Source organism: Nomia melanderi, chromosome 10, assembly GCF_051020985.1.
Source record: "Nomia melanderi isolate GNS246 chromosome 10, iyNomMela1, whole genome shotgun sequence".
NCBI classification, from domain to species: Eukaryota; Metazoa; Arthropoda; class Insecta; order Hymenoptera; family Halictidae; genus Nomia; species Nomia melanderi.
Window position 1 is genome coordinate 163331 of NC_135008.1, and position 25950 is coordinate 189280.

A 25950-nucleotide genomic window follows, 5' to 3' on the forward strand; every position below is an offset into this window, starting at 1 on the left:
TATCCTAATCTCATAGAATCATATCTAAGTTATTGCTTAGATTATATATATATAATATATATATATATATATATAAATTAAAGAAAAATAATTTTATATTTACTGAAACATAAATGCGTCAATCTGGCCTCAAAAATCCTGTTAAATGAAATTTTTACAAAATGATATTTCCTCATATATGTATTTAACCACAAACACATATATGTTAAATACAGTCAATCATTTTGTAAAATAAAATATATCCAAAATCTTAGCCATACTCGTTATAATTTATCTAGATCACTGAACACTTTTCAGAGTTCCGATTTCGAACTACGAGAATATTTAGGTTTTAGTTCTTGAATTCGCTTAATAAAATCTGTCTTTTCTATACACCCATCGCATGTTTCGTCCCAGTCGCTCAAGATCTTTTTCAAATCGCGTACCTTGAGCGTCTTCAAGTCAACGGTATCGACGTCAATTTGCTTCTCTGAAATTTTATAACATTGATATTGTAAGAAAAAAAACACAACTGGTGGTCAGTTGTGTACATTAAAATAAGTGAAGACACACGTACCGAATCTCAAATCACATATTTGAGCATCCATTTTCTTCAGTTTTTCGCATACTTTATTTGCTGGCATCGACCATGATACAGGTTTACTTAATTCCCCTAAAATGCCAGTTGCAGATTCTTCCAAACCACCCAAGTAATAACACTATAAAAAGAGGAAACAGTTTGGTTATCATAACTATAGATCTGCTACATATAGAAATTATTAATTCTGTTATTAACATAAAAACATACAAATCTGTTTTCCTTAGATTTAGTGCCTTTGCAAAATGCTTTGAACGCTGCTTCTATTTTTTTGGTATCCTTTTTGACATCATCGGACAACGTGTTAACGAATTTTTCCACGGTAGATATACATACTAAAATAATAATAACAAAAATAAATAAGTTAAAATCAGCCGGCATAAAACACTGAATAGATATAAATGGAAAAATATAAATTGTGTACCTTCACATTCATCATTTCTTAAAGTTGATACGCTGCAGATTACTCCAACGAGAATGGATAGAGCTAATAGCAGTGAATTGTTCATTTTGTATATGTACTCTAAACAAACAGAATAATATTTAAATATATACATATATATATACATATTATTACATATATATATTATTACATAATATTGTAGATATCCATGTTACAATTATCAACGACAGTAACAACAATGTCGGAATAATAAAATCATAGAAAATGAAAAATGTCTTTTAAACAACAACGCGACAGAGTTAATATTAATTTAAAACAACTCATCTGCAAAAACGGTGACTAGAACATTTTAAGCAATAGTTCGATTAATCCATTTATTTGATACGAACAAAAGTGATATTCTATTATAGACTACTTGCTACCGTTAGATTGCGAAAATAACATTAATTAATAAGAGAATGCTTACGTCTACTATCTTTATGAGGTTACCAAGAATAACGAAGAAATACAACTTACATTGTGTCGCGTTAACAAAGTAACTTATACACCACGTAGAAAATATTCTAGTAAATTAGTAATGTAAATGCACTGAAACTTTTAATTCATACGCTTACAATTTCAAAGAAATTCTAGTCGTAGCTACATCAGTTTATCGCACGCTTGGTTTTATACACGTTGGACTCTGTCAAAACCCCGGAATCCCAGCTGGCGTATCCTGATTGGTCCACACATCCTATGACTCATGTGCAACACAAGCTTTTACAATTGGTTGTTACTCACTGCACGTTAAAAAATGAAAACCAAAAACAACTAAACTACTCGGTGCCTAGCTTATAAAACGCTACACAACATAACAAATTTAATTGTCACTAGGAGAGCGTTGCTTTGTTTTTCTATGCACGTTAAGAATTTGTCGGCGATCCTTTTACTTTAGAAGAGACATGGTACTACGTATGTGCATTGACTTTTAAGTTTACACATTTTCATTGAATTAAGTCAAAGTTATAAATTGTATGAAAATATATTTAATCCAACAACTGCGCATTGTTTGTTTTTAGCTTCTGTTAGAAAGACTCTTTAGGAGCTATGTATCGTTTGTAATTTTTCAAAAAGTTTTTATAAAGGTGAACAGGTAATGTCACTGCGTAGGAATACAATGAACAGTGTTGCTGTTTACAGAATATATGTTTTTCTTGTACATTTTTGTATTTTCCTTTCCCCTTTTATTAGTTTTGCATTAAAGTTCGAAGGGGAGATACCCGAGCTTTTATCGTACATAAGAAACTATAAATAGTAAATTCTTCATGGGAATGAATTATACGTATATACATACACGTATATTCTGTGTGTATGCATTTAGTAGCAATATGGCGCCACGTAAGGACCATCGGTCTAACCAAAATTTGGTGAAATCATCAAAGAAAACTATTAAAAATTGGTACGAAAACTATTTAAAATGGGACAAGCTCGTTTCCTTATTTACAGACCCGAAGAAAATTTCTCTAATCGGAAGAGTGTTCGTTATCCACGAAATTTTTCTAAACATATTGATTATCGAACGCGTACCATATACCGAAATCGACTGGAAAGCATATATGCAAGAAGTCGAGGGCTTTTTGAATGGAACAATGGATTATTCGAAACTGAGAGGTGATACTGGACCATTAGTCTATCCAGCAGGATTCGTTTACATATTTTCCGCACTTTACTACGTTACGGACCATGGGACAAAGATAAAAATAGCACAGTACATCTTTGCAGTTCTTTATATAAGTCTACTTATATTGGTCTGTCGCATTTACGCGAAGACAAAGAAAGTTCCACCTTACGTTCTAATTATTATGTGTTGTACATCTTACCGTGTTCATTCTATATTTACTTTGAGACTTTTCAATGATCCGATAGCAATGGTTCTTTTATTTGCAAGCATTAATGCATTTTTAGACGATCGCTGGTATTTAGGAAGTATTCTTTACAGCTTAGCTGTGTCCATAAAAATGAACATTTTATTATTTGCACCAGCTCTCTTTATCGCTTACTTGTCTAACCTTGGATTATTGAAGACTGTAGTTCATTTATTCGTTTGTGCGTTCATTCAATTAATGTTGGGTATGCCTTTTATACTCAATAATCCATTAGCCTATGTCAAAGGTTCTTTTGATTTTGGAAGAGTTTTTGAATTTAAATGGACTGTTAATTGGAGATTTCTGCCACAACATATTTTTATTCATCCATATTTTCATTTGTCATTGTTAGCATTACATATATTGGCTCTGATTTATTGTAGCCCAAATTGGATGAAATATATGAAATCGTATGCCAAATTGAAAGATTTAGAGAAAAGTTTGCAACCTCAATTGAAAAAGAGAGAAAAAGTAGACATGTCTACAATGAGTCAATTGTTTGTTTTGCCAATGTTTGCTGCCAATTTTATTGGTATTGTGTTCAGCAGATCACTACATTATCAATTTTATGTATGGTATTATCATACACTTCCTTATATTGCATGGTGCACCGATTATAAGACTATTGTTAAGTTGACCATTTTGGGTATCATAGAGTTATGTTGGAACACTTACCCAAGCACTGTATTTAGCAGTGTTTCTTTACATATATGCCATTTAATGTTACTATATGGGATTATTAAATATAAATCCAGTTGTGAGAAGGAGAAATAAAGATTTAGGTACCACGTTTGTGTGCTTTTTCTTGTTTCCTATTCTTCAAATCTGATTCTTTAATTTTTTCATGAAATGTATGACTGGAATGTTTTGATACATGTATTTTTAATATTAAGAGAGCAGTTTTATATTACATTTTAAACGAACCATGAAAACCGAGACTTCGTTATTGTATTGGAAATAAAAAAAATATTGTAATTGTTGCAAAAAGAGTGTAAATATACCTATATTTAACGTATCATACAACTGTGACATATATTTTTAAAATTCCTTCGTCAATGAAAATTACTTCTTTCTTTTTTCTTTCAAATTGACAGATGACGGAGAACACGTGATATTCGTAAGTCTTCTGTTCACCTGAATATTTAATAGTAGTTGACAATCCATAGTAATAATGTTATCGACACTTCCTTATTTGTTAAAAAATCAGTTACTAATGTAAAATAAATTTTTCTAATAAATCTCGTAAAAAACAAGAAAAATTGTTATACCAATGGATGGAACTTTGAGAATGTCGTTTAAGATTTTTTATTCTTAACCTATTGTTAGGAGAACAATTTGAAGAGTAAACTTAAGGTTTTTGAGACGATAAATATAATTTACTTGATTTCTAAAGAAATTATAACAATTATGAATCTCAAAGGTACATACATATTTGTTGTTCTTAAGAAAATAATTACAGATTTACAATAAAATTCTGGTGTTATATAAATAGTTTTGTATTTATTTATGTTACAGAAAATTTATCACATTCGAGCACTGTTTGTAAGCAAGATTATAATACGTATAAATTTCCTTTTATTGGATTGGATGATAAACCATATGCTACAAAATGTCTTTTATGCGATATAAAATTTGTTCTTCCTGACAATGAGAAAGATCTGTTGACCCACTTATTTAAAGAACATAGGCTTGTAATAGGAGATATTTGGAATATCGCTAGTTTAAAAAGGTTTTCAATTGTCATTGTAACATTTGTTTATGTAAAATCTTATAAGTTAAAATTTTTACTATTTTCAATATTTTAGCTATGTACATTACTGGGGTGTTAAATTTAAAGAAGCAGCCGTAACAACGTACTGTACAACTATGTTAATGGACTGCACACCAGACGGGCAACCAAGTAAAAATGAAATATACTTTTTACTTTCTGATTGCATCTTGGAAGATAAGACATTAAGAGATGAAATACACAGAGCTAAATTGGTACGGGTAATTTATATTAGACTTAAAAGAATTTGTTTGTTAAGGTGTGACAATAATATAACGTACGTTCCATGTTTTAAGGAATGGGTTTTATCAGAACAAACCAAAGAAAGGACTGACACTAACTTCAAACGTGGTTGTATTTTTTGCCGAATGGAATTTTCAGGATTACGTATCACATACGTGAAACATTTGGCACAGAAACATAATTTATACTTAGGAAAACCAGATAATCTGGTATTCATTGATGAATTTTTAGATAAGATTGAGAACACTATTGAAAAGTAAGAGATTAAAGATATACCTTAAACTAGGTTGGTATTACTTTAATGTTCGTTATGTATTTTCCTCAGCTTGGTATGCATATACTGTGAAAAAATATTTAAAGATCGCACAGCATTAAAAGAACACATGCGCAAAAAATTGCATAAACGTATAAATCCTAATAATAAAGAATATGATAAATTTTATATAAATAATTATTTAGAACCTGAAAAATCATGGAGACATAAACAGGTATTGTATCATTATAAAAATGTCACGATAAACTGTAACTATTTTAATGTGACTTTCAATATTCTCAGAGTAATGTGAAAAAAGATGACGCGGTAGAAGACCAAAGTAGCGAAGATGAGGGGACGTGGTCTGATTGGAATGATGAAAGTGTTCGCATAACTTGTTTGTTCTGTACTCACACTGATAAATACTTTCATCTGATTCTTTCTCACATGAAAACCGAACATCAATTTGACTTCCAAGAGACATCTAAAGATTTAACATTCTATCAAAAGGTACCATGTGTTTGTTTAAGTAAAAAAATACTTGTGTATGGATTATAATCTTTAAATTTAAAATATAGGTGAAAGTAGTTAACTATGTAAGGAGACAAATTCATTTGCAACATTGTGTTTTTTGTGAGATAGAAGTAGACAATGTTTTGGAGCATATGAAGCAACAAAATCATTTTAAGATACCCATACAAAAAGTGTGGGATCAGCCGAAGTTAGTACCTGCATATATGTAAAGTAAATGAATTTCGATATTATAATCCATTATCGATTAATGCTTATTCACCAATATAAAATTTCAGATTTTATTTCCCTATGTGCGAGAATGATTCCTTTTTATATAATTTGGATACAAGTAGTAGCAGCAGCAGCAGCGATGAGGAAACCGATATTGAAAGTACTGCCAAAGCAATGTAAGGAGCGTTAAAGAATACACATTTTCCCATTCCATTGAAATATTACATCGGAATAATTTATTTTTTAGGGGGAACCTTTGAGCGTTGTAAATGTTAATAAAAACGAGATACAGTCAATAAATATTTATTAAACTTATTAGTGCAACATACTGTTATGTCACACACGTACACTGCACTTCTTGAAAATTGATGCGTTTATCTAGATGGTTGATGAAAAATTCCAAACAAAGATAAATGCAAAAAAACGCAAATAATAATTAATATATTATAGTCACTGTATATATGGAGTGGTCTTTGAATTATCGATGTGAATATAGTTAATTTAACTGTGTTTTATCTTTTTATCATTTTATTCCATATGTACAAACAATGACATACATAGTCACACTGTTTCTTGGAATAAGTTATCCTTTAAATAACATTCTAAAAGGAAATAATTGCAATGAATGAAATCGGAACGATGGAAAATAAAGCTAAAGCATACTGTTACTCGAATTTTTTTCGAAACGATACTATTAGATTGAAAGTAGTAGGTATTATAAACAGTATTGCTTTCCAGAAAGCTCGAATATGCGCCGAAAAGTTGTATCAGCATTTAACATTTAAATTTGCAACTCCGCAAATTATAGAAATGTTTCAAGTCGATTGGTATGAGTATATTCTAGAAAGAAAAAGGGTAACTATTGTACAATTCGCATTTAATAAAATATATATTACAACTCTTATTTACATGGGTCAATTGTAGTTTACGTACAATAACTTTTAGAAAGTTGGTGGTAAAATGTGGTCGCTGAAGCGAACCGTTGCAGTCTTTATAGATGATAAATTCCTCGGTAGCGATGACGAACTTTTACGGTATATAAGTGAATCCTATATTTTTAGTTTACCTGTTGGCATGGAATATTATGAAAACCTTGCCATGGAACAGTGTAAATTATTTATGGAGAAATCGAAGGTAAGCAAATGGTTAATGATACATAGATTAATAATCTGTAAGCTGTACAGTAATACAATACTTGATACACTTTGTAGAGAAAATACGTGTATTTTACATTTACTGTAAACGGTTGTACAATCGGTTCTTTTATGTTTATGGTAAGAATTCATATTTGTTTTATTAATTAATTAATTAAAAATGTTATCTGAAAAATTACTTTTTATCACGCTTTAGTTGTACTCTGATTTGTTACCATTGACTTGCCAATATTTTTTAAATCTTTGTACTGGATACGATGCTGTAACAAAGTGTTATAAACAGTCTTATTACATAAACATGTGTGTACATCGCATAGTAAAAAATGGGTGGATTCAATGTGGAAGCAAACTGAAATGTGAAAATACGACGTGAGTATTAAAAGTACCGTAGCTGCTTTTTATTTCTCTATAAATTTGTATTCATAGAAACCGTTATGTTATTTAAAATCAATAAAAGCCCTATATACGACACTATTACAATACCTGGCGAATCTTATTGCATTCCTCATAACCGTCGCGGAGTCCTTTCACTGATAAATGATGGAAAACATTGCAATGGATCTCAATTCTTTGTATGCTTAAAGCCTAATCCATGGATGAATTATTACTACGTTGCTTTCGGGTAAGTAAAGAGAAAACTACTATTCATTAAAAATAGATTTTTCAGGTATTAATTAATGGTAAGATTGAATCGTTATAATTTACTTGTTTTGCAAAGACAACTCGTGGATGGAGCTAAAACGTTGGAAACATTAGAAAATATATCAACATACTATGAACGTCCTTCGAAAGAAATAATAATTTCAGACTGTGGCGAATATCTTTTCGGAGATGAACCTAAGATGGAGATAGAATCAAAAATTTTTCTTGTCAGTAGAAATAATTATTATTGATTTAAACTATTGCTTTTATTTTATGAATTATGTTATAACCGAATGTGTATTTCACCTTATTCGTTACTTCATAAATACTATGCTATCTGTTTCAGAAACACGAGCCATCGTTATACGTGGAAGGAGAAGACGTGAAATATATTGATGGTGGCTTCGATTTTTATTCCATTATATCGTGGCTTGATAATATAGTAGATAAAATAGATCTTCGAGATACAGCTTCGGTTTTGATGGCAGAACGATATTTAAATGGTTTTTATTGTCTTTCATCTGATTATATGACACGTACGTGAGGATGCTAAATTATTTAGATTTATCAATAATGGTGTATAATTTCATTGCATGTTTCTTGTAGATATGGATATGCATATCTATGAAGAAATTCATTTAATTCCAAAACGTAGCTATGAAAGTACAACTGAAGCTATGCTTCGTCGGTTGTTACTGCAATTTCATCCAAGTGAAATGGGCACAGAAGAAAAATCAATGTTCATTTCGGAAATTTCTAAAATAATTCTGGCTTATATATTTTGCTATAAAGACAACAAAGTGGGTTGACGTAAAAATAATGTGTAGATTTGTGACAGAAATGAGAGATAACAATATCTATTAAATACATTACTTTTTAGTTTTGTTTGAAACACATATCGACCAGCACTCGTGAAATTATACACAAAATATTAGAAATTGCACATGAAATATCATTAAAAGCTGTCGGAAAAATCGAAATTGCCCAGAAATGTAATGACTTGGATATTGCTAAGTACGTTAACTAATTTTCTGAATAACCCGAAACCGAAAAGCGTATATCTTTGCACGCAAGTACATTTGTTATTTTGCATTTGCAGCATAATTCAGACAAAGCAAATCGAAACCGGCTTACTGATTTCGGAAAATTGTATATCATTATTGCAAGTTATCTTAAACGAGAGCATACTGTATCTAATGAGATCTTCCGCCGTGCAAGAGCAATGAAACACAAAGGAAAAACTGAGAATAACACTGTATTTTACATTAATGTATAAATGTGTTACGCTTTATAGTTTCACTATCCCATTTTAACTTTGTACCAACAATTGTAATTCATAGAAAACATTATTTATTTTTTATGAAGACTTGTACACGCAAAATATTTTTGATATCACATAACTTTCTAAATAGTGCACACTGCCTACAAATTATAAATAAGTGTAAAGTATAACTTGAATAACTAATACCTTTAAGGGAAATGTATCGTATCATTGCTTGATCTTAGAAAACAGTCTTTTTCCACGCCCTCTGCTAGACGTTGTCTTTTTACCGGAACCCTTCGATTTTTCTTCGGGAGGAGAACTTTTCTCGTGAAGAGCACTGTACAACATTCGCGCTTCATTCTTGTTCCCTATCATCTCCGTAAGTTCTTCCTACGAAAATAAACAAGACTTCTATAGAAAGATGAAAAGATCGATGTATCGTTGCATACGTGTACCGTTAGCTGGAACACATACTTTTGTAAGTTTGTTAAGATGATCTAACGATTGTCCATTGTTCAAAATTGAATATAAATTTTTGGTAGTTACTCCTGGTAATCTAGCGATAAAATCTTGAATACGGGCGTTAAATTTTTCTAGTTCCATATGCTTACTATCCTCGATTCCAATCTGGGCAGCTTTAATTGCATCTGGTTGGCATTTTCCTAGCTACGATTTTTCATTCACAATTAACAGAAACGAAATTAACCGTATATTATTTTGCGAGAATTCTAACCGTATTACCTTCAATTCTTCAAATAATTGCGCTGTTGCGTGAGGACCAGGCGACCATACAAGCTTTAATCGTGGAAAATGTAAAGTCAGCAGTTGTAGTTTAGAAGTTATAAACATGTTTTGTACATCTTTACTAGCATAATAATGTCCCTGTAATTACGAAATTCCTTTCTTTTTTTTTGTCTTTGATGAATTCAAAATATTTCGTATTTGCAACAAGAAAATAACGTATTTACCTGAAAACAAAATGGTTTGTTTGGATCAAATTCTATTAAAAGCATTGGTTTGGTGTAATGTCTCGTCATGGAAACAGCCTGGTTGTATAATCTTCCGCTATTTAATGAGCCAATTAAATCAGAAATACTTTTCCTTTCTACGCACATTTCTGGGGACAGAATGTAATCGCCAACCTATAAATCGCAAATAAAAAGATAGGAATTCAATAGAGTTTGACTTTGAAAATCATTCAAATGAAACATCATGAATCCTTCTCATATACCTGTAATGTTACAGGTTCTATTTTGATGCCTCTCGTATGAAGTATAGCAGGAAGTTCACTTCTGAATTCCCGCATATCGACTATTACGGTGTTAACAACTTCAGTCGAAGGTAATCCACCTTTACGCGTATTCTCTTCAGTTTCCGAATTTGTCTGCACCGCAAGATTCAAGTAATCTTGCTCGTCAGGGAAAACCATCGTCTGAAACGAGATGAAGACATGGTACAGCGAAGACAAATGGAGGAAATGAACAGATCGATGCAAGTGATATATAGTGATATTACAGTTTTTGCATTGATCAATGTGTGAAATGCTTCTTTCTCTTGCCTAAGCGACGTAAGATATTCTTGTTCTTCCGCAGAACCTCCATAGATTAAAAAGTATACTTTCAAATCTATCGACGGGTTACTATTTTGATAAACCTAAGGAATAATATTGGTTTACACGCATAATTACTCTTTGTTCTTAATTGGGGAAATTTTTCAATTGTTCTTTATACGCACTTCGATTTGCCGCACAGCGGAAATATCAGCCACGTACATAATAATATTTCTTGGCATATGTTCTGCCAAAGTACGTTGTAAAGACATCGGGTCTCCGGCTTTCTTCAAAGATTGTATTAAAATGATAGGTGTATCCGTTGTTATATTCGTTAAATCTAATTCTCCCATCTACGGAATATTATACTCTAATTTAATCATATGAAATTCTATCATTTTTATCGCTACTAAATAATTCAATATGAATTATTACTTGTGAGCATTCCTCAAATAAAGTTTGGTGTTTATCTTTCTCTTCCGTTGAAGTAGGTTCACTTTCTTGAGAAACATTTTGAGATAACGTTAACATGTACATGTCTTGTTCATCCTCGTCTGTATTATCGTTACTTTTCTCTTCCGAAGAGGATTCTTTTTCAGCACTTTTTTCACTAATGAAATAATTTCATATAATTCAGCATGGGGATTGGATTATGGTTTTGTCAATTTTTTGATTTTCCATTAATTACTTACCTTGTTTGCTGTATCTCTTTATGAGAAAGTTTCTTCAAAGCCTCATAAAGTAAATACTCGTTGGCGCCCATGGTTAAGTAATTTCTTAACTGGTGACATATATTACGATTGTGTGTTATAATAAGAATTTTTTCAACATCTTCTTTATCTTTTCTCTCTTTATTTTGATGTTGAATTTCCATTAATATTTCTGTCAAAGCGATCCATTTAGGATTCGGCTCCGGTTTTAATTCTACGCACAGAAAATGGTAAAATGATTATCGTGTCAAGAAAAGTAGTTGAAAAGCTTTCTTTCCACTAGAAACGCTTAGTAGACTCTTACCGCCAGTTTTTTCATTGTAAACCCTGTCCTTTGCATTTTTGAATAGTGTATCCACAGAATCTAACATTAACCAACCACTGTTTTTTACAGCGTATTCCATTGTGCGCAAACGATTCAACATCGAATAAAACGACACACAATCCTCGTATGTCAAACAACTGCACAGTTTAATACACAACCATTCTTTAGTAAATAGAAAATGCATTTATTTAACGATGAGGTAAATAAATAAATACTTACGCGAGGAGAGCTCTTAATGTTTTTAAATCGGATAGTAATTGTTTTGTAGTTGAACTAAGCTGATGCCACATAGGATCTAACTGTGACTGTAACTGCTTGTGAAACTTTCTAGCAATCGCATTTTCAGTGTTCAATTCTTCTAAATCCACCTATAAAAAAGAATTACAATTAAATTGTAAAATCATTGTACGATGTAATAAATATATGAAAATGTATATTTACATATTTATTAAGCCTTTTCAATTCTTTTATGACATAATTCATCACATCGAATAAACAAGTTTGTATATTCAACATTTTCGGTGTGATTTTCGCATGTAACTCAATCACCTCGGGCTGCGAAAGAATGATTTATTAGAATTTATAATATACGATACGTGTTACAACGTACAAGCGGTGACTACATAATATAGTTACCTTGTGCTTTCCTAAACTATTATTTACAAGTGAATGAAAACGAGGCCACAGAAATAATTTTTTTACAAATAAAGCTTTCATTACTCTTTCTATCCGCATAAATCCAACAGTGAATGCTAATGCAGAGGAAGTAAACGCTTTGATGAAACCTGTCTAGAAGAGTTCAATGAAATGAATAATCATGATATTTTATTCCACATTCTGTAAGTGTAGTTCATTATTCTATTTCGTTTTTAAGTACATACTTTATTATGTTGACGATACAAACGTAGAGCAAATGCCTCTTGATATGAAGTTAGAATATTATGTGCTCTATATACAAGAATTCCAGTAACTAAATTTAACGGAATTCTATTTTTTAACAAATCTACCACAAGGATCGGGCCTGACAGAAACAAGGCCCCGCCTTCTAGGTACATCAATTCCCTGTAATTCAAAAGTTGGATAAAGAAATGCAAACTCCATGGGAAATATAAAAAAAACGAATTTGTATGTTTAAAATAAACAAGTTCAATTTAAACCTTTCGTCGGAAGGACATTCCGAAGTTACACTGCGGGGTAATTGTTTCACTCCTAATTTTCTTAATAAGTCAATAAAATACTGTTCATCGTGGTGTGTAGTCCCTAGAACTATGATCAAGTTTCCTGGATCGATATGTGCTCTTAGCAAATTCGCAAACACAATTTCTATACCCAGTCCCCTAGAAAAAATGATAAATTATATGTAAAATATCATGGAAAACTAGACTAGAGCTACACTAGATAGCGAAAGAGAACAACAGTAATTACTTTGCAGCAACAACGAGGCCATCTTCATGGAGTATTTCCAAAAACATTTGAGTCTCGTATTCCAGCATGATTATTTATTAAATTGGCTACTATGCTATTTTATATATCAAAACAAAATTTGAAGCAGTATATCTAAAAGATACCACGTAATGAATGTTGAAATCGATGTGGTTTGGTCCTAAAATAATATAATTAAATTATATTATATATTTATTATATTATCCGAATTTATCTATGTATTTCTCATGTACTTTTACATCACAAAAGATACCTTATCATTATAGTCCTCATGAACATCATCCGACCTCCTATCATAAAAGATATTTTCTGTATTTGTTGATTCATATACTAACAGAATATATTCGCTAACTTCATGAGATGGATGTCCGTAAACTCCTATGCTAACTGGTCTTTTAAAACTAAAAATTGGTAACTGTTATTAAAATTTATTTATTGCATGTTTTTTAATCAATGTTTATAATATACCTGTCAGGAATAAGAATTATGTCCTCGCCACATGTAGCAGATTGAAGACAATATTGATCAGGCTTGTATGTTGGTTTGGTTGTAAATTGGGAAGCATATATATCCGCATCGCCAGTTCTATGAAATTCAAAATGTAAAAACTTTGTTCGTGTAAACATAATTTCTCTATGATACGAATATACCGCATACAAGTATTATATAAATGGTTAGACAAGTATTAATTTCATAGTTTACTTACTCGGATGTTAATATTATTTTGATAAATCCATCGTACGTTAAACTGTAATATTTATAAGAACCTGCAACAACTTCGTCGGATATGTAATGTAACAACTTTTCCTTCAATGGCAATACGTAAGATACTTGCTACAATAAAATTATTGTTTTAAATTAAGGTAACAAGTTAATTTGATTTACAATAGAGATACTTAAGAAAATGTATCTTACCAAAATGATTAAAAAAAATATACTCTTCATAGTATAATGCAATGTAACATGATCAATAAACAATTATTATAAATTTGAATGCTTTAGGTATTTCTGTAATTTCACTGAAACAAAATATTAAAGAATTAACCTATACAGCTTGTTTTTAAATAACTTTAAAATACGATTTAAATAATGTTATTATCGTGTTACCGATTATTCAAATTTTTTCTGACTAATTAAAATGTTCGTAGATTGAGAATCTCTTGAAAATACGTATCAGAATAATTTTTCATTAAAATATTTCACACTATCATTTTGTTCGGCTGACAACGTTTGTTTTTGAAAAGGTTATTTGGCAGAATGACATTACACCGAATCTTTCAAGTAAACCATGCAATACCATGTGATGTTTAGAAACGAACCTTTTACAATAGACGCAATGTTATATTTTAAATATAGATTTTCCTAAAATTGTGTTAATGTTAAATTAAATAAGTCACAGTTTACACGTCATTAGCAATGTTTGCGTAATTATATACATATGTGCGAATGTAAGTATATATATATATATTTAAGAGCATGATAATTTTAAGCGTATCAAATATTAATTTCTACATTCTATGTAAATATTTTCTGATGCATTGTATTTACAAGAATAATTACTGTTTTTGCTTATCAATATCGATGAGTGCATGTTTAATAGTGAGAAGAATTCACACTATATTACCGATTGAGAGGCGCGATTATATAATTTGTAAATGAACTCGATATAAATGATATTGCATTTATAATTTGAACGATTAACTGTAATTGCTGACTGATTTTTCCGTAACATATCACTGTAAAGACATAAGAAGGATAATGATATATAATACATCAGTCTTTTGAATTACAGTGAAATATGTTTGTGGATTTAATTTGGTTTGATATTAAAGTTGAATGGCGTTTAACGAAATTTGTGTGCAGAAATTTAATGTAAATTACTTAACAATTAGCGGCATTGTTCGCATAGTCTACGACAACGTTTAACAGAGTATCAAAGCTCTGATTTACAGACCCCTCGATGCTCGCACCTAACTTTTAGTAATCAAGCACGATATCCGGTGCATCGTTATTAGGAAACGAGGTATAATAATTACTGCTTTGTAGTGGAAATAGATCTCGTTCTAATTGCACGTTAAGGGAATTAACAATTAATTCATCCGTTTCGAGCGAAGGAAATTTAATGGTAGCAATAAAACTGTCGCGTGTAAAAATATCTTATCGTTTTGAAACCTGTTACCTGTAATTTCATAGTTTATTAGCTGAAAATACCTTTTTATATTTAAATAGCCAGTGGTAGTTGATACGGTACAGTGAAGATAAACGATCTTTAATTATTATTGAAACGGATAGCATCAGCCGAAGGATATCCAGCAGGATATCCAGATTTCGTAACAGGCTGCGAACACGCGTACGAATAGAAGAATATTTTCCATTCGAAAAGAAAGCTGGGGAAAATCAATATAGGAAGTAAATTAGTGATTTACGATGTTGGCGATATTCCTGTTATCAATGGAGTTGTTGGCCTGTTATTGCGTTAATTGGATTGTTTTGTTGATTGGACTGGCAGAGTAAGGTATTATCGGGTCTTGGTTAGGAGAGCCTCATCTTATGCGCGTACATGGTTTGCTAGCATTGGTACCGGCCCGTCGAATTGTAGCGCGGTTACCTCGATTCCGCCAGTGCAATAGGATCGGCCGGTACTTTTTCCTACATCGATATAAGCTACCAGACCGGTAACAGTCTCTCCTTCTCGCGGGGTGTAAACAGGGCCTATGACGAGTTCGTAAGCAGGAGGAAGAGGGACCGAGGCGAGCGGTAGCACGGCCGAGAGTGTCGACTAAGGACTCCTTGGTAGCAATGTGTACGTCGCCTTATTAGCAATGGGAGCAACACCCTCGCACTCCGTGTATCCAGTGGATAACTATCGACATTACGGACATCGACGGAAGAACGTCCAGTGTTGTTTTCCAAGCGATGAAAATCCCAGATAAATAAATCGTTTGATAATAACCTTTCGTACAGGTGTAATTCCCAGGATAAGATTGTCCATATGCATGTATGTACGTATGCGTGTAGAGGAAATAACTCGGTACTCCTAAATAGTCCAACTCGACAGTTAATTCCATGACGAGCTGCCCGCAGGAATGCTAGCAATTGTCTGTTCCTCCTTCGGAAATATAACCTTAAAAGCTGTTGATCTATCGTTGTAGTCGCCGAACGAAAATGTTAGCTGCAGCTACGGGGCACAAGGCACCTGGGAAATCTCCGGTGAACTCTATCGGCGCCTGTAAGAAAAAGACGGGGACGTCTTATTCGAATTGGGAGGGAAATTCTTGTGAAATAACAAGCTGGCAACGGATCGATTCCATCGCTAGGCAGCGGCCTGTGTTCCGAACGATGGAACGTAGGGGACGGTGCACGGTGAATCGAGCCTAAGGGTGGCAGAGTGGGATCAGCAGGGGGAAGGCATCGTCGGCGGCGGCAGGGGGGAGGGAGAACGGTGGAGGGTCAAAAAATGTGTGGGGTGCGCGCGCAGCTGCTTTGTCTCTGTTGGTTGGGAGTTGGTGGGGGGTTTAGCCGGACCACGAGGGGCCACAGGGGTCCGTGAGCGGACCATGGCGGACCAAAGGCGACTGCATCCTTTCAGTCGGCCGCTGAACCCGCACGCCGTACGGTTGCTCGTGTGTGTACTGCACTTGACTTCGATTCGTCGCGTTGCGTTCTTTTTTTTTCTGTCCCACTCAACGACCGCCGCAGGACCACGCGTGTGAGGTTTTTTCTATTCGCCGGGGCTGTCCCGTCCGTCCGTTCTTGTACCTGCGAGGGTGACCGGTCCGAAGGAAACGAGGGAGAAAGAAAGAGAGAGAGAAAGAGAGAAAGAGAGAAAGAGAGAGGCAGAGAGAGGCAGAGAGAGGCAGAGAGACAGAGAGACAGAGAAACCTGCGTGCCGTGTGTTCACAGAGGAATCTCTCCCGCGACACAGGATCAACGGCGCAACGCTACCCACGGATTGCTTTCTTCCGATCACTTTTCCCTGTTCTCGTTGGTGTAAACATCTTCTTAGATTGTGTACGTGCGCGTGCGTAACGCCGAGCCGAAGTTCTCCTGCATGGTAAGTAGAACCGAGCACCGAGAATCCTTGTGTATCTCTTTACCGGCGTTTTCTCGCGCGGTGTCACGGGAGACCCACAGCGTGGCCATTCCGATCTCCTTCTTCCTCTGTCTCGCTGTTTCCTTACGTTCCGTGGGAGGAAGGACGCGTTTCGCATCCGAGAATCGAAAAGCCGATTCAACCGGATGCTGTTAACCTATCAAGGACTCGAGTGTCATTCGAGCCACGGGATAAACGAAACATGGGGATGTTAGTGGCAATGTGAATTATTGGAATATTTTGATCGGGAAAATATTGAAAAATCGTATGTGAACCGGGTTTTGAGGTGCCCGCGGCATTCCCTTTCGAAAGAAGGGAAATATTGCGTAAGGTTTTCGCGCACACGTGTGTGCACGTAGCAGCTCGAGGACCGCGGTAAAAGTGATGCAACGAGGACGGAGGACAGAGGACAGAGGACAGAGGGAGTGAGAAGGACGTGCGCGAAGAAGGAGGAGGAGGTTAGGGTTTTCCGTTGCGTTGGAAATGCAATGCACTTTGCTGCGTATCGCGCGATAACGAGCCGCCCTCACGTGTTTCCGGCCGCGAATTCCGCGTCCGTCTCGAAAGGGAGGGAAACCGGATGTGACGTTTCGTTAGGTTAGCCTCGGAAAGAATTGCCAGCCGCCGACCCGGTTTCAGGCCGGCTCCTCGCGATTAGCATTTTTTTCGACGAAAAAGCCGAAGCAAGCCGGTTTCGCGCGGTAAAAGTGCGCGAGGGAAATAATTGAACGCGTCTTACGCGTAATAGCATAGAATTTGCAAAGAGAAGCGAGCGCGCGAGGTTTACGCGGTGTAACCTTGCGTCGCGGGATGAAGTGCGAACTGAGAGAAGACGACGCTCTCTCCCAGAGTGGACTTAATGATAAGGGTGTTGGTTTTTGTCGAAACCGCGGGTGTGTGCGTCGAACATATGGGTTTCCGACCTCTACAGCTGGACGATCCTCTCGGTAATATTAGACTACAGAAATGTGAGTAATCATCCTCTTCTAATTACATATTATTTCGGACCGTTTCTGGCGGACTTTAAACAAAGTGCGTACACGTTACGCGTCCAAAACTCCATTAGCGTCGCTCGTGTTGCCCATCGCGTACAAACAATGATTAAGCGACTCGATCGTAACGATTGATCGTAATTTCGTTCCCTCGTGAATTTAAGTAGCGAAATGGTTATAGTTTATAGATACGGACATATTTATGTTTCTCTAAGTGATTCGATATTCGATTATCGATATTCGATTATCGTATTGCGATTGTCAGATGTACCGATCTTCGATTTTTCAAACTGTTTGAAATTTTTGAATTTTTGTCGAAACGAACATATCACGAATCTGTGATATTTATTAGCAATAGTCCTGTTAGAGGGAAGTTATCTCAAGTTATTGTACTTGATGACGTTCATCTCGTATATTCCGCGGCATCTTCCTAATTCCGTGTGTAATCGAGTAGACAGGAAATATTTCGATAAATCAATTGTAGAATCCAGTATAATCGAACATTCGCTTTGGATGGTTTTATTAGTAAAATCTCGAAACCTTGACGTAAATGAAAACACGTCGGGGCAATAATTATCTAAATGGTACGCAAGGGTTAAATAGGGTGGCGGCAGTCTCGATGATTCAGATAAGAAAATGTCTTGTCCGCGAGGCATTGCGCGCATCTGAATTACTGTATGTATATCGCTGTTTATCCACTCCCGTTTAAGAACGCGATGAATTATTAACGCCATCGTTTCCCCGCCGCGTTTTATCGATGACTCTTTAATGCTCGGACATAATTCATCGTGGCATGGTTCCGTTTCGCGGAGGTTCTAGGGACTTTTCAATCTCGAGTCGAACTGATTCTCTTCGAATTATCCAGAGCACCCCCAACCCATGGAATCCATACGAATGATAATTGATACGTAAATAGAGAAAAGAAGCCGTTTCATTTCAATGTTTCGCACAGCGATCTACAGAGTCTGATATATTCCGTATGAACTTGATAATGCACTTGAGAATGTTACTGTATCGAATCGAGTGGTGATCTCTCTCTCTCTCTCTCTCTCTCTCTCTCTCTCTCTCTCTCTCTCTCTCTCTCTCTCGAGTGCAAAGAGTCGATTTCATTTCAAGTTGGCGGTTGCTTTAACATCGTTGCGTTCAAGACGCGTCTCCGTTGTCTTGATTCCGGCGTTATCCTAATTGCGTTTAACGGGTATCCAGATTCGATGGAACTTTACCGTTGAACGTCGAGAGTGGATCTCCCGTGGGGTTCCCGCGGTCTGGAGGCTTGATCTGTGCTCAGGGCCAGCCGCGAACGGCAACCCCTCGGGTTGTGCCAACTCCAACACCAGTGTCGCAGTACGACAATCGATCTCGGCTGGAACACGTACACCACCGAACGCATTTTCAGCCAGCGTTAATCTTGACTGTCGCATTCGGCGTTTTGCTAAATTTCTCGAGCCGGAAACAAACGCCAAGACCGCGGTACTCGGCCGACTCCGCGCACACGCGTTCCACTCGAATCCGGTCCATCGAGGGAACAATTGAAAAAAATAAAGGAAAGCTTTGTCACGTTAGAATAGAACTTACCGCGCATACGGTAGGACTCCCTAATATTTTTCATAAGAAACTCGCACAACCGGAGGATCTACTTTCCTGTTTTTTCCTGCGCGCGATACACGGAGGACCGTGAATTCCGATAAATGGCTCATTCGTTATTCGTAGTCGTTATCGATTCACCCTTAAACTGGCGGTACTCGAACTGTAGACGGCGGTATACGACCCCTTCCGATAGGCCTCGAGTGTCGTCCGTATCAAACGACGCTGTATCGCGCCGAGAATCTGCGTTATCTCGAAAAAGTCACTGCAGTGGGGGGAGGTAAGGGGACAGACGAGAGAATCTATAATCGTTCCGTCGTTGAAATTTGCAAGTTGAATGTAATCCCCGAAAATTGAAGTTTCGGAAAGTAGGAAACGAAGTTTATTTGAAATATTTCTTTTGAATCAGCGTGGACCGAATAATGTGTCCAGATCTCTGAAACTCGATTTGAGTTTTCGCTACGTATCTAGCTGGATATAGTTGGTTGGCTGGTTAATTAATGTCGAGAGACGCAACGTATATTCGCGAATAAATTTGTTGGGTGTCGCTTCCAGCTTGATTTACAATGAAAAATGAAACGGGGAATAAAGAATGTTCGGGCACAGGGAGGCGTATAAAGAACGGCGAGATAAATCTCTGGAAAAAAAGGTCCGCCGCGGCGTGATATATATTTGAGATTCGAGATGAAACAAACGGGGAAAGTCGACGAGCCCGTTCCATCTCGGATTTGTCAAGCCGGCGGGAGTACGTTGTCCCTCGCGTTCGGCTTTGCGTGGGTCCTTAATTGGCCATATTTTTAACTCCGCTCCGGGCTGGCTCGCAGCGATAACTTTTTCTTTCGTTGGCCGCAGTTGGTACGCGTTTTCTGTTTCCTCGCCGTCGGATTCATTGCCCGGCCTTCCCGGTTTTCTTGGGCGCGATTCATCGACACCGCTTAACGCTCGGAATCGATCGATTTATTCCGGAATTTACTCGACTCGACGAACAACGATGAAAATCGTTAGAGGCATTAAACGAATAGTCTAATAGAATTCCAAGAATGTTGTACCGAAAGTTTGGCGCGTCCGAAAGTTCGAGATGCACAGCTGCGCGTCCCTCGGGTGTCTCCTCCCGCGTCTTATGGTTCTTATGGTTTTATCGGTGACCGGTCGCACGCGTTTATACGTCTCGTTACCTTGTACCCCTCGCGACAGGAATCGGAACAGAACCGACACACCGGCAACGGTGTGTGTCGTATGGACGGCTAGGGGCCTGGGTAGGGGATCAGCCGGGGGTGGAAGGGGCTTGGGAAGGGATATTGGTCGAGGCGTAACAGATCAGAGTGAAAGTTGAGGCACGACTTGGACGCGGCCGGGCTCCGTGTATCTCTTTCTTTCCTCGAACGACGAAGAGGAGCCCGGAATCACGAGAGCCGGCCGAACCGCTCCGAAACGATCGTGCGAGCACGTTTCGTGCCTTTGACTTCTCTCGACGCAACGATTACGCGATTATATCACGGCTGGAGATCCCCTCTCCTCCTTGGTCGTATCTCCGGTGTTCCTAACGCGAGCTGTTTGACGACTAATCCGCGTTTCCATCGTCGGATGCAGATCGATCCTCCATTATTCACCTGCCGAATAGTTGCGTAGTTGCGGACATCCTCTGGTTTTCCTTTCGAACTGCTTGTAGTCCCGCGTAGAGGTACACTTGCCGTTTATCGCAAAGCTGTTGAGAAATTCCGATTTTAGGAGAATTTTCTGTAATTTTCACGAAAAACAATTCCTACGGACTATAAAATGAGATTCGTTAAGTGTTTGCGAATTCGATACCGTTCGGTCGAGCCACGTTTCTGTTGGTCCCTCTTGTTCCTTCGCACCTCTCTCCCCTGGTTGAACCAGTTGCATCCTTTCGTCACGATCCGCGCTGACATCCTCTCATCGAGCGGGCGCAGCGTGCACTTCCGACCAACTGGTCAACCACTCCACGCCACTCACGCACTTAGGCCCGACGAAAGGGTCCTCGTGGCTGTTTGAGCGTCTATTTTTAACCCGGCTCCCGTCTACATCCCGCCGCGCCGTTTCGATACCGTTTCGATACCGTTTCGATACCGTTTCGATAATCTTCTATGAATCGGGATAGAGGATGTTGCATACCTCTCTTTCGTTTCGAACTGCCTCGGGATGATTGAATGTTTTCGTGACAAGCTACTCGGATTATTGTTAATGAAAGTCCGTTAATGCTACGGTTGTCGCAAGGATTGGGAGTATTTGGTTATTTCGAACCCGACGTCTCGAGGACTCGCCGAAGAAGGATAGCTCGAGCGACCAAACCTAGACTCGATCGATTATTATTCGAATTTTCAACGAACCGGCGAGGCGAACCGCTCCCCGCCAAAGAGAATTTTAAACGAGCTTCGTTCAAAAGTTGAAAACTTGTTGTTGCGCGTACCCACTTTTTCGGTTGGAACATTTCGTTCTTGGCAGATGTTCAAACGGGAATGTAAACAGACCGGAATGCGTAGGACGATCGTCGTTAAAAAGAGAAAAAGAGAAAAAGAGAAAAAGAGAAAAAGAGAAAAAGAGAAGCAGGAGGAGAAGAAAGAAAATGGTGAAAAAGCTATTTAAAAAATGTTGCGCAGAAGAAACTCGGACGAGGTTTCGCGACACCTGTTCAAATATCGCGCGCGCGACGTTCCGGGGGGATTGGAGAGAAAGAGCGAGGCAACGCGGTGTCGCGCGTCACTGTCAAATCTAGACACGGTCACGGTGAGTCATCGAGAGCGGTTACGAACCAGCTGTCCGATTTCTGATTCAGCAATTAAATTCCTCGCTGCGAAACTCGGTGCCCTACTAAGTGGCGTGTGCGCTTCCGGGAGAAGATTAGCTTGACTTATTTAGGACACCGAGGGGACACGTCGCCTATCTGGAGTGCGGATGCTCGGCTGATTTCAAACTTTTACACGTTTCAGCCTCGAAAGCGTAAGAGAACGAGTGGAACTAGATCGTGCGCGTAATTAGTGCTGCTTCTTCGGTCGATCGAACGTTCGTTTATCATTTCGCCGCGACAGTTTTTCTCGCGAAGGAAAGAGGATCCGTTTATTTGGACTCTCGGTTGCTAGACGCATCTTTTCCCCGAACCGCAGCCGACTCGTGGAACTGGTCGAACCGGGTAGCGATCCTCGATACGCGAGTACCTCTCGCACCAGACAAAGACATCTATTTTCCAAAAGAAATGTCGGAAAGTTGAATCCATCGGATCAAGACGAACCGAACGCGCCTCTCGCATCGTCTCGGCAAAGAATAGAAAAGGAAACGGGCCGACCGCGTGGCTATCGTTATCATCGAGCGGAGCGGCGCGTCGCTGTAGTAACGTAACGGGCGAGACGTGTTTGTTTTGCAAATGGCCGGTAAGTGGTCGCGGCGCGCGCCTACCGAAACAATGGCCGGTATTCGGAGCGTACATTTATTTAAATCGTGGGGAGAGCAAGTGTTGCGATCCTTGCGGGACGGGACTCTGCGCCGCAGCGGAGGAGGTTAAATATATCTGGCCTGGCTGAACCGTTCCGTTCCGTTCCGTTCCGTTCCGTTCCGTTCCTTCTATCCTCATTCCTTTCGAATGGCCAGCCTGGCTCTGGCTCGAGATGGACTCGCTCGGTCACTCCAGCCAACCGGAGTCTGGCTCTCCCTCTCTATCTGCTCGTTTCTCTCCGTTTCTCTTGGATTCTCTCTCCTTTTTCCTCTTTTCCTCTTTTCCTCTTTCTCGCGACCGCCGATCCTCGAGAACACCGACCAAACGATTGAACGGTTCGATTGGCGGATTCGGGGATCGTCGACGCTTCCGATAACTTGATTTTTCGGCGCATCGACGGCAACGGAGCCACGTCCGTCGAACCCACCTCGCAGGGAATGTTTCTATTTAACGACCGCGATCCCGATCAATCGTGAAGGATCATCGATGAAATTACCCGATTCGGCTTCGATCGGGAATAATGAATTTCGGGGTGATTCTCTGTTGCCCTGTTGGCCAAGGGAGAGATGTTGGGAGTATAGATCGCGAAGGTTAGCTCTGCGCAGTTCGAGGGACGTTCTTAGTGAAACGGAAGTGGTAGGATCGTTCACGGTGATGATCCTCTCAGCACTGAACATGCCAAATCGAAATGTCCCATTACCGATTCCTTCTTTTGTTAATTGTAGCGTAAACGAAGATTTATTCGATCGGGGCCGATCGGAGACAATGGAGGACGGTCGAGGACGATCGAGGACGATCGAGACCAGGCCCCGCAGGCTTCTGCCGCGTTGAACGTGCACTCGGTACGGCGATTACACGCAATATTTTCACACTCGGGCAATAAACTAAACTACGCGGAGGACCCGTTAGCGGGGCAACCGTATAATGGTCGGTAAATTGGCTCTGATATACGGAGCGGTCGCCGCACTCGTGCCCACCGCTCCGATTCATTTGCAATCCCGACGTCGTCTTTGTCTCTTCTCGGACGAGGGAAACGTTCGCGAGGAAATTGGGCCATCGAATACCGCCGGATATCGCGATTCAGAAACGTTCGCGAATCAATTCGGAGTTATTAATAGGACGATACGTATTGCGTATCGCCACGTGTACAGGCTATTTCGGAAAGCTCTCCGACGATGTTCGGAAGGGCTCTTTTCGCCACTCTGGGAACGAATTTTTCTCTCTAAATCGCCTAGATAGATTATGTTAATATACAATTTGCTACTTTAACATTCTATTGCCGTTGCCGACAGTTTGATCCGTGCTTTTCCTTTCGCCCTTAAACAAGTTATTTCAGTTTCAATGATTTTCAATGAATTCTGACAAAGATTCCATATTAATTCTTCCAACCCCCGTCGGTAGTCGTAGCGTTGAAGGACTATCGAATAACAACCTGTGAACAAGGCGTTCTAAGCTTGTCCGCGTCAAGCCTGTCCCAAGGACCGCGTTCTGCTTCCGTGACAATGTTTATTAACGTTTGACCGATCGATAGGTACACGAGATCGTCCCCGAGAATAACTTTCCGCGTGGGTATACCAGGGGACGTAAACTTCTGTTTGCGGGAAAACAGCGGTTGGACGTGGTCCGCGGAGCGGACAACCGGGCTACCGTCGCGCGTCGCGCATCTCGTCGGTGTGGGTGTTGCGCGCGTGCAGCGCGTGCAACGCGACGTGGGAAGAAAAAAGACAAGACGAAGAAGAAAGTGCAAGTCGTTTGCGTAACAGCGACGGCGGTGTTACTTCAGGCGACGCTCGCTACACCGCCGATTAAAACGACGCGCAGCGTTCGCCGTGCGAATCCGCGGAGCTTGATAACGCGGCTGGCCCGCATCGATTAACCATGGCGCGCGCCGGATGAGTCGACCGGTTTCTAACGTAAGCGGAAAATGGAAATGGTCGGGGTTCGGATGAAAAACAAACCGGACATCGGGCCAGATGGTGGTATATCCGCGATAATTACTGAAACTGGTAAACCGTATCGTTTCGCGTTGCGAATCGAGTTAACGCGCTCCAATAAAGTCCATAATTCATCCTAACGCGTTGGATGCACCTCGGCAAAAGATCTCGCAATGGGATCAACATTTCTGGTTTCGAATGCTCATTGATTCGAATGTGACCAGGGTGAAGGGTTGAAACGGTGCCCGTTTCAAAGTGCTGGCCGCGCGCTATCCTTTCCCATCGGCGATTTTTCACTCGTCGTTGCTCGCTTCCCACGATTCCTCGGTCCTCCTTCCGCGGTACATCCGTGTCCTCGGGTTGAAAACCGGAAAGAACTCGAAGAGACCAAATAAGTGCAGGGCCCCGTTCCTTGGCGAAAGAGAGCGGCGCCGCTCTTCGAATGTCTTCTACGCGTTTAGTCTAATCGTTACGCGAAACAAAACTATGGCTTAGCAGTTGCTATCCTCGAATTATTTCAGGATCTTCGCGATAGCGTCTTCGAGTTGTCGACACTCGGAAATCCGTCGATTCGACGGCGGTTGGAGGAATATCCTGAGAGCATTAAATCTCGCGTGGTTGTCAGGGGAGCGAGCATTCTCTCGGTGACTCATTCGCGGCAGCAGCTTATCCGGCCAGCCGGCTAAGTCCGACGCCTCCGTTGCTTACCGTTAACTTTTAGTGCCGATGACGGCCGACGACGTATCCGCGGCGCGCACGGGGAGGAGGGTACACGTGAGAAAACATTCTTTCTCCCGTTGCCGGTAACGAACGACCGCCGGAATGCGTTAATTGCCAGCCTTTTCGCGAACGGGCCGCGGCTAATTTGTAAACCGTGTAATTAAGTCGATCACCGCCCTGCTGCCGCGTCCCGGCTAAAC

At 38.8% G+C, this 25950-nt stretch overlaps 6 protein-coding genes and 1 long non-coding RNA gene across 11 annotated transcripts in view; 3 read left to right on the forward strand and 4 right to left on the reverse strand.

Annotated features, from left to right (window-relative positions):
- Window positions 1-162: 162 nt before the first annotated feature.
- On the reverse strand, window positions 163-1834 carry Manf (mesencephalic astrocyte-derived neurotrophic factor). Of its 3 annotated transcripts, none has more exons than XM_031984339.2 (5): window positions 1447-1834; window positions 1002-1100; window positions 788-912; window positions 557-698; window positions 163-469 (listed from the first exon to the last, which is right to left on the reverse strand). In XM_031984339.2, the coding sequence occupies exons 2-5, from the start codon at window positions 1084-1086 to the stop codon at window positions 294-296; spliced, it is 528 nt and encodes a 175-aa protein (XP_031840199.1). In that variant the 5' UTR covers window positions 1087-1100; window positions 1447-1834; the 3' UTR covers window positions 163-293. The 3 variants fall into 3 exon arrangements, with proteins under 3 accessions (XP_031840199.1, XP_031840200.1, XP_031840198.1); XM_031984340.2 differs by having other exon boundaries at window positions 1595-1830; XM_031984338.2 differs by having other exon boundaries at window positions 1497-1704.
- Window positions 1835-1836: 2 nt separating this feature from the next.
- LOC116430340 (Alg3, alpha-1,3- mannosyltransferase) lies at window positions 1837-6560 on the forward strand. Of its 3 annotated transcripts, XM_031984322.2 has the most exons (11): window positions 1907-1931; window positions 3979-4001; window positions 4211-4304; window positions 4400-4613; window positions 4690-4867; window positions 4949-5151; window positions 5221-5383; window positions 5452-5658; window positions 5727-5869; window positions 5958-6068; window positions 6140-6560. In XM_031984322.2, the coding sequence occupies exons 1-11, from the start codon at window positions 1922-1924 to the stop codon at window positions 6150-6152; spliced, it is 1359 nt and encodes a 452-aa protein (XP_031840182.2). In that variant the 5' UTR covers window positions 1907-1921; the 3' UTR covers window positions 6153-6560. The 3 variants fall into 3 exon arrangements, with proteins under 3 accessions (XP_031840183.2, XP_031840181.1, XP_031840182.2); XM_031984323.2 differs by lacking the exons at window positions 3979-4001; window positions 4211-4304 and having other exon boundaries at window positions 1837-1931; XM_031984321.2 differs by lacking the exons at window positions 3979-4001; window positions 4211-4304; window positions 4400-4613; ... (5 more) ...; window positions 5958-6068; window positions 6140-6560 and adding exons at window positions 2039-2112; window positions 2211-3875 and having other exon boundaries at window positions 1850-1931.
- LOC116430337 (putative inactive peptidyl-prolyl cis-trans isomerase-like 6) lies at window positions 6514-9840 on the forward strand. The gene is made up of 10 exons (XM_031984317.2): window positions 6514-6747; window positions 6838-7026; window positions 7104-7166; window positions 7243-7415; window positions 7504-7668; window positions 7765-7915; window positions 8035-8224; window positions 8295-8488; window positions 8569-8702; window positions 8788-9840. The coding sequence occupies exons 1-10, from the start codon at window positions 6514-6516 to the stop codon at window positions 8912-8914; spliced, it is 1620 nt and encodes a 539-aa protein (XP_031840177.2). The 3' UTR covers window positions 8915-9840.
- On the reverse strand, window positions 9022-13380 carry mei-9 (DNA repair endonuclease XPF mei-9). Its single transcript, XM_031984312.2, has 17 exons — window positions 13233-13380; window positions 12962-13139; window positions 12694-12873; window positions 12418-12598; window positions 12173-12325; window positions 11978-12091; window positions 11756-11904; window positions 11516-11673; window positions 11194-11425; window positions 10937-11111; window positions 10687-10854; window positions 10468-10605; window positions 10184-10384; window positions 9921-10094; window positions 9694-9834; window positions 9427-9618; window positions 9022-9342 (listed from the first exon to the last, which is right to left on the reverse strand). The coding sequence occupies exons 2-17, from the start codon at window positions 13027-13029 to the stop codon at window positions 9178-9180; spliced, it is 2589 nt and encodes an 862-aa protein (XP_031840172.2). The 5' UTR covers window positions 13030-13139; window positions 13233-13380; the 3' UTR covers window positions 9022-9177.
- LOC143174178 (UPF0669 protein C6orf120 homolog) lies at window positions 13215-13924 on the reverse strand. The gene is made up of 4 exons (XM_076371520.1): window positions 13895-13924; window positions 13686-13813; window positions 13448-13564; window positions 13215-13380 (listed from the first exon to the last, which is right to left on the reverse strand). The coding sequence occupies exons 1-4, from the start codon at window positions 13922-13924 to the stop codon at window positions 13215-13217; spliced, it is 441 nt and encodes a 146-aa protein (XP_076227635.1).
- Window positions 13925-15934: 2010 nt separating this feature from the next.
- Window positions 15935-21581, reverse strand: LOC143175035 (uncharacterized). The gene is made up of 3 exons (XR_012999626.1): window positions 21458-21581; window positions 21259-21353; window positions 15935-16206 (listed from the first exon to the last, which is right to left on the reverse strand). It is a non-coding gene; the product is annotated as an uncharacterized LOC143175035 (long non-coding RNA).
- Window positions 16557-25950, forward strand: part of LOC116430348 (uncharacterized) — a 169382-nt gene continuing 159988 nt past the window's right edge. Inside the window, 1 exon segment of the mRNA XM_076371794.1 lies at window positions 16557-17033. The gene's annotated coding sequence lies outside the window, so the exon portion shown is untranslated.

Excerpts from the sequence above, each read along its gene's own strand:
- Manf (XM_031984339.2), bottom strand. The coding sequence starts at position 1,086 with ATGAACAATTCACTGCTATTAGCTCTATCCATTCTCGTTGGAGTAATC. Across the intron at positions 699-787 it reads AATCTAAGGAAAACAGATTT|TGTTATTACTTGGGTGGTTT; the intron begins GTATGTTTTTAT and ends CTCTTTTTATAG. Across the intron at positions 470-556 it reads AATATGTGATTTGAGATTCG|AGAAGCAAATTGACGTCGAT; the intron begins GTACGTGTGTCT and ends ATAAAATTTCAG.
- LOC116430340 (XM_031984321.2), top strand. The coding sequence starts at position 2,285 with ATGGGAATGAATTATACGTATATACATACACGTATATTCTGTGTGTAT.
- LOC116430337 (XM_031984317.2), top strand. The coding sequence starts at position 6,514 with ATGAATGAAATCGGAACGATGGAAAATAAAGCTAAAGCATACTGTTAC. Across the intron at positions 8,225-8,294 it reads TTCATCTGATTATATGACAC|ATATGGATATGCATATCTAT; the intron begins GTACGTGAGGAT and ends TGTTTCTTGTAG. Across the intron at positions 8,703-8,787 it reads AATGACTTGGATATTGCTAA|CATAATTCAGACAAAGCAAA; the intron begins GTACGTTAACTA and ends TTGCATTTGCAG.
- mei-9 (XM_031984312.2), bottom strand. The coding sequence starts at position 13,029 with ATGCTGGAATACGAGACTCAAATGTTTTTGGAAATACTCCATGAAGAT. Across the intron at positions 12,599-12,693 it reads GAATGTCCTTCCGACGAAAG|GGAATTGATGTACCTAGAAG; the intron begins GTTTAAATTGAA and ends TTTGAATTACAG. Across the intron at positions 11,905-11,977 it reads TGAAAAGGCTTAATAAATAT|GTGGATTTAGAAGAATTGAA; the intron begins GTAAATATACAT and ends TCTTTTTTATAG.
- LOC143174178 (XM_076371520.1), bottom strand. The coding sequence starts at position 13,924 with ATGAAGAGTATATTTTTTTTAATCATTTTG. Across the intron at positions 13,814-13,894 it reads TATTTTTTTTAATCATTTTG|CAAGTATCTTACGTATTGCC; the intron begins GTAAGATACATT and ends ATTTTATTGTAG. Across the intron at positions 13,565-13,685 it reads AAAATAATATTAACATCCGA|AACTGGCGATGCGGATATAT; the intron begins GTAAGTAAACTA and ends TGAATTTCATAG.